The sequence below is a fragment of the Triticum aestivum genome, chromosome 7D (assembly GCF_018294505.1).
Source record: "Triticum aestivum cultivar Chinese Spring chromosome 7D, IWGSC CS RefSeq v2.1, whole genome shotgun sequence".
Lineage (NCBI taxonomy): Eukaryota > Viridiplantae > Streptophyta > Magnoliopsida > Poales > Poaceae > Triticum > Triticum aestivum.
In genome coordinates this window covers 515,129,660-515,136,048 of record NC_057814.1, presented here as the reverse complement: position 1 = coordinate 515,136,048, position 6,389 = coordinate 515,129,660, and the positions used below count along the sequence as shown (strand labels likewise).

General features: G+C 49.1%; 1 protein-coding gene across 1 annotated transcript; it reads right to left on the bottom strand.

The window, feature by feature from the left end:
- Nucleotides 1-4,209: 4,209 nt before the first annotated feature.
- On the bottom strand, nt 4,210-6,032 carry LOC123168013 (exopolygalacturonase). Its single transcript, XM_044585876.1, has 3 exons — nt 5,781-6,032; nt 5,387-5,695; nt 4,210-5,250 (listed from the first exon to the last, which is right to left on the bottom strand). The coding sequence occupies exons 1-3, from the start codon at nt 5,964-5,966 to the stop codon at nt 4,498-4,500; spliced, it is 1,248 nt and encodes a 415-aa protein (XP_044441811.1). The 5' UTR covers nt 5,967-6,032; the 3' UTR covers nt 4,210-4,497.
- Between the last annotated feature and the right edge of the window lie 357 nt (nt 6,033-6,389).

The following is a 6,389-nucleotide window of genomic DNA, read 5'->3' as shown; positions in this document are numbered from 1 at the left end:
CAGAGACCCACACATTTCACTTCAGATGGGGAGAGATGGCTCCTACTCTGGAGGACGTGTCACTTTTGCTCGGACTACCGTTGGCAGGTCATGCCGTAGGACCGTTGGACGCACCGGCTGGTTGGGAGCGAGCTCTTACACAACGTTTTCATGGTGTTTTTCCGGATGCTCCGGATCCGGTATGGGAGCATCACGGACCTAAGTATGAGTGGTTGCTAAATTTTCGGGTAATTTCCCCTACCTATTATCTTCAAGTTATCGTGCATACAGTTTTATAGAAAATAATTGCGGCTTACTAAAACTTTCTCTTCGCTTAATGCAGATCCAGAACTTCCGGGCGCCGTTGGCTGCGGAACAGATCACTCGGAGCCTGGAGGCCTACTTACTGTGGCTTTTCGGCAAGGTGATGTTCACGGAGAACCATGTCACCACTATTAGCGCGCTCTACATCTCTATGGCACTCGAGATAGCAAGCGCTCAGACGGCGGATCAGATCAGACAGAGGAGTTGGGGTTCGGCGGTCTTAGCGGCTACATACCGAGGTATGTGCAACGGTTGCCAGCTTACATCGAGAAAGCCAGCCCTTCTTGGATGCCCTCTATTTCTACAGCTGTGGTCGTGGGAGAGGTTCTCTATAGGGAGACCAGATGTACGTGTTTATGAGCCTATAGACGCCATGTTTTATGTTAACGGCATCGACATGCCTACTTTCGGTCTGTGTTGGACACGTCGCGAGGTATGCACCGTGTTGTAGTTTAATGCAACTTTTTTCTGCACAAGAGATAGTTCGATGCTAGCGGCTACTAACTTTTCTTCTCTGCAGAGACGCTTTGCTAGTGATCAGACCAGGAAGGTATACACAGCATTGAACAAGCAGTTCGATGCGTACACCGGGGTCATCTGGCAGCCCTACACGGAAGCAGCCATACAAGCGAGATACCCTGGTGGTATGTCTGTGCTATGCACAAGGGACCGAGATTACTGGATGACAAAATCTAAGATCATCTTCGATGTCTTCGTCGAGGAGATGGCACAACAGAGGGTTATGAGGCAATTTGGTCTTCTGCAGTTGGAGCTACCTCCCCCTATAGAGAACCCGGTGCCAGCACACATCCACAGGTATTAACCAGTTTTTCAATGTTGCATTATCTTTCATAGTACTCCATTCGAAGCTTTAGGTGTTGAACACACACCACAATTTTAGGACGACAAGGAAGGGCATGACCAGGACAACTGCTGACTGGCTAGTTAGACTAGAGCCGTATGTTATAGAATGGGAGACAGCAAACACAAATCTATGGCACGAGAATCACAATTTCGATCTCGATGAATTCAATCTCTATTTGCGGCGCTACATGACCGGAACACGGTTACGTATTGTTGAGTACTCCCACCCAGAGGAGATACCGGATCCTACTCCGTCGGATATGTACCCGAGCTATGATACTTCGGGCTCTAGGCAGTACGTGGTAAGATATATTTTCTTTACGTAATGTTGTCACATACTTTGACGTGCAAGAGACAGACATTATTAATCGTCATGGAAATTTGCAGGCTATCTTGACACGCGAACTCTACGACGACGTGGCCACCTTTGGACGATCACTATCGTCTGGACCTCTTCTTCAGCATCGTCCAGTGCTACAGCCCTTCTTGGAAAGAATTCAGAATAAGATACAGACTGTGTACGAGGCTATCACGTGCACCCGGAGAACCGATGTTGTTCAGCACCAGCAGGAGCAGCCGCGTCACTCCATGCACCGACATCAACCACGTCCACGTCTAGCACATCAGCGGACAACCAGGCCACCCCGTCCTGACCAACCTGGCAGTTCTACGTGGCACCCGCAGCACTATGGTCCCACGTCGAGCTTCGTGTTTTCTCCACAGCCACAGCAACACGGTCCCTCGTCGAGCTTCGTGTTATCTCCACAGCCACAGCAGCACGGTCCCTCGTCCAGTTTCGTGTTTGAGCCAGAGCAGACGTCATAGCCAGCAGATATGTGTCTTCATATTTATTGTTTTCAATATTAATTGACGCGACCTCATTCTTCATGATGAAACGTTCCATCGCGTAGGAGCCTACGGATATCAGGCGTCTATGTCGGCATCACATGATACGTGGGGGAGTGATCAACATCCCGAGGAGAACATACAGGCTCAGATGTCGCAGCACACCCAGTGGATGAACATGTTTTCGACTCCTCCACCAGGCCCCACACAGGATACACAGTATGACCAGGGAGAGTCTGAGATTCCTCCTCGTCACATTAGGGCACCCGACAGGTTGGGATGGTCGCCGCTTCCAGATCCGCCTCCCCGCCAGGCCAGACGTCGTCACTGACGCTTCTATCTATCAGTAGAAACATTACCATCTATTTCTGTGTGAGACTTATGTCTATTCTATGTATGAGACAAATGACTATGTACTTATGTACGAGACATATGCCTACTCTATTTTAGTACTCTGTTATCCGAACTACAAGATCATATTTAGATAGAACATAATACTCATACAACGAGACATTACAAACAACTAGATAGAACTACATCTAAATTAAATAGTACGTAACTGAACTCACAACATACAGCATAAAAACTACATGAAGTCATCATCGTCATCCTCGATCGATGCAGAACTCTTGCCCTTCGACGATGAAGAACTCTTGCCCTTCGACGATGCAGAAACCTTGCCCTTCGATGATGAAGAACTCTTGCCCTTCGACGATGCAGAACCCGGAAGCGGCGGCATGAAGATATCATCTTCGTCCTCGCTCTCCTCAGTCCATAAACATGGATTATTTGCTGCAATCCTTCTGAAAGTTTCACTCTTCGGCACCACTACCTTCTTCCACCTGTCATGCAACCTAAGAAGTTCTTTACGTACCTCCTCATAGGTCCTTTCAGGCCACCCAGACCTACGTAATTGGTGAGCCAACTCATTCATTATGGTGTCACTACCGGTGAGTTCGTCCCATGGAACTATCCTATTATCCATCCTGAAATCGGTAGCTAGCCTCAGAAGAGTCCTGCTCATCCCAGGGTGAAAACTACGATCGAAAGGATAATGGGACATCTCAACTACACTACACTGCAATGCTTATCCACCTCCGTCTGAAGGGGGTTTTATAGGTAGAGAGGAGAAAATGGCGGGAAAGAACGACTGCGGTATGGCGGGAAAGGGTTGGCGGGAAACGGGTGGCGGGAAATAGTTGGCGCGAACATATGGCGGGAAAGGGTTGTGCGGAATACGTCATAGTTTTACAAAAAAAAACCAGGGATCGTTCGGAAAAAAAATGGTGGCATGCACCAGTCGGCCCACAACAGGCCAATTAGTCCTTGTCGGCCCACTGCAGGCCTATCGGCCAACTGCAGGCCGACTGGACCCTGTCGGCCAACTGTAGGTCGACTGGACTTGATCTGGTGGCCGACAGCCCAATCGGCCAGCAGCAAGCAGATGGGCCACCAGTCGGCCTGCTGTGGGCTGACTAGGCTCAGTCGGCTTGCAGCGGGCCGACGGTGTATTATTTTTGAAAAATATTTTTTCAGCGTAATATTTCTGTAATTTAATAAAAAAATGTATTATTTAAAAAAATTTAGCTAGATGGCATGGGGAGGTCGCACGCCGCGGCTCTGTAGCGCTCAGCCAGGGAGAGAGAGGCCAGGTTGTGGTGGGTCCTTAGCAATAAATTGAAGCTTATGTGGCAGGGGTGCTGTAGTGGCTGGTCCCATATGTAAGTCACTGAAAGAATGCTGATGTGGCAGGTTTGATGAGGTGGATAGGTTGCATGTCAAGAGAAATAAAATAGTAGGGATGAACTATTTAGGTATTATAGATTATAGATAAGGTTTGCCTAGCTCCAGTGATAGAAGAGCGATGACGGCGGTGTGCCTTCGGCTCGCTCCAGTGCTTGTAGTCGTCGCTAGGTGGTCTACGGATCTGAATATAACTTTTACTTCTTATGTTTTTTGTACTACCTTGACAGTTGATAAATAGATCGGAAGTTTTTTTCGCAAAAAAATGAGAAGGCCAATAAGGCCATACTGTTGAATTTGAGTAGAACACTTTTGAGTAGCGACTCTGCAACTAAAGGCTAAATAGTTGCAACACGTGAAAACCAGATACTCAATAAATCTCAAGATCATTAAAAAAAACTTTGTTGGTATAGACCAGTTTTAGCGGCACAAAAATCGAAAGACAAATAAAAGTCAAAATCGTCAAAAGTTTATGGATCAAGTGGCTCTGAGCCGGCACGTACATATATTTGTGTTAGCTAAATACTCCCTCTGTTCCAAAATAGATGACCCAACTTTGTGTATAAAGTTGGGTCATCTATTTTGGAACGGAGGGGGTATAAAGGTAAGCGGTCAACCTAGGAAGAAAGCTAAAGGACGATCTCCTGGCGTGGATTCGAAAATCTACGTACTGAGAAAAGAAATCATATCGCGCAAGATGGAAGGAGAGTGACTCTTGCGGTCTTGTTATCGCTTCACAGGTCAGGCGGCGCATGTGTTGGCCTTGTCGACTCCTGTGGCGGTGACCTTGACGTGGGTGCAGACAGCCATGGTCTTGTTGTTCTTGCCGGAGTACTCGATCTTGACGTCGGACATTGTGACGCCTTCGCAGGGCTTCTTGTCGGAGCAGAGCAGGCTGACGGCCTCAGGGGTCGAGGAGGTGCCGGTGATGTTTTTGAAGGTAACGTCCTTGACGGTGACCCTGTCGGCCTCGCCCTTGGAGGTGCAAAGTTTATTGGGGCAGTACTTCTGGTCGATGATGATGGGGTAGCCCGAGTCGTCCATCTCGATGTTCTCGTAGTGGATCTTGGATGCTACGAGGGGCGACTTGGCGTCCTCGTACGACTTGATGCGAAGGCCGTTCGTGGAGCCCTTGAGCACGCAGTTCTTGACGGTGATGTCGGTCACGTCCTTCTCGTCCTTGTACCTCCCGAGGCTGCCAATGCTGATGCCATGGCCTGGGCCGCAGGTCACGCCGCTGATGTTGACTTGTGTGGAGCCGGGGCCGATGGAGATGCAGTCGTCGCCAACGCCGATGGTGGTGTCGATGATGCTGACATTGGACGAGTCGCCCATGTGGATGCCGTCGGTGTTGGGGCTGTCCCCGGGCGCGCTCACCTTCACGTCCTTGACGGTCACGCCCTTGCACTGGAAGATGTTCATGTGGAAGAACTTGGAATTGATGATGGAGATGCCTTCGATGAGCGCGTCGTCGCAGAAGTCCAGCACCAACGACTGCATGGTACATGTGCATGCACATTTACGTACATACGAATAGCATTTCCTTGCATTGATACTAAGCAGAATGCGCGCACGAATACTCATATCTACAATTAATTATTACTGTATAATGTTATGCACGCGTACGTACGTTTGGCAATATCTTGCAGTTGTAGTTCTTTTGGCAGCTGTTTTTGGTCCAGACGGCCTTGCCCTGACCGTCGATGTTGCCTTTGCCGGTGATGGAGAGCTTCTTCACGCGCATGATCTCGATCCAGTTAGACTTGAACTTGGCCAGGTCATTGGAAGCAAGCAGGTTGCCTTCCAGCTTGATGGTGAGTCCGTCGCCCTTGCACGGCCCCGTGAAATTCAGAGCTCCAGTCAGGAAATCACCCTTGGGGATGATGATGGTCGGGTTCCCGGTGCTACCGCATGCCGAAGCCCATGCCTCCTCCACCGCCTGCATGCAATTGCAATGCAATCCACCACATGATCCATCGATCCATCATCATTCTTATATTCTCTCTCCTTCAGCACGTACGTACCTCGGTGCAGTCCGTTGTGCCGTCGGGCTTGGCGCCGAGCTTGGTGATGTCGTACTCCCCGCCCGGACCGGACGCCGCCGGACCATCTGCGCTCTCCTTCTTCTTCTCCTTGCTTTTGGCGGCATATGCCACGCTCACCACCGCCAGGAGCAACAAGGCTCTCATCGCAACGTTCCTCAATGCCATTTTGGCTATGGAATCCTCCTCGATCCTTGATCCTTTCAGGCCAGGAGCTTGAGAGCCCAACCTTAAGTACACATCGGTCCAGGGGGGGCCAAGTGTGCGGTTTAATTATTCGCTATGCTCATGGCATGCATGCTCATTTGCTATTCTCAGGTTGTGGTTGCCGGCTATACCGGGTTGCTGTCCACTGGTTATTTTGGGATCACCTTTACTACTTCGATTCCATGTTGCTTGTGTGTGAAAATTCAAGCCCAGCTCCATCTCGTATTCTCTCTCAAAAAAAGCTCCATCTCGTACATGGGATACAACACCTCCCCAATATTTCATCCCAAATAAGGTGTTGTAGGAATTGGAAAATGAAAATAAAAAGGAGAAGAAAAAACTAAACTAAAACATAAATGGGACAATCATAAATAAAAAAAAGAT

Bases quoted from the DNA above. Each gene is read 5' to 3' on its own strand.
- LOC123168013 (XM_044585876.1), bottom strand. From the start codon at position 5,966: ATGGCATTGAGGAACGTTGCGATGAGAGCCTTGTTGCTCCTGGCGGTG. The intron at 5,696-5,780 runs GTACGTACGTGC...AATTGCATGCAG, and splicing joins GCACAACGGACTGCACCGAG to GCGGTGGAGGAGGCATGGGC. The intron at 5,251-5,386 runs GTACGTACGCGT...TGTACCATGCAG, and splicing joins ACTGCAAGATATTGCCAAAC to TCGTTGGTGCTGGACTTCTG.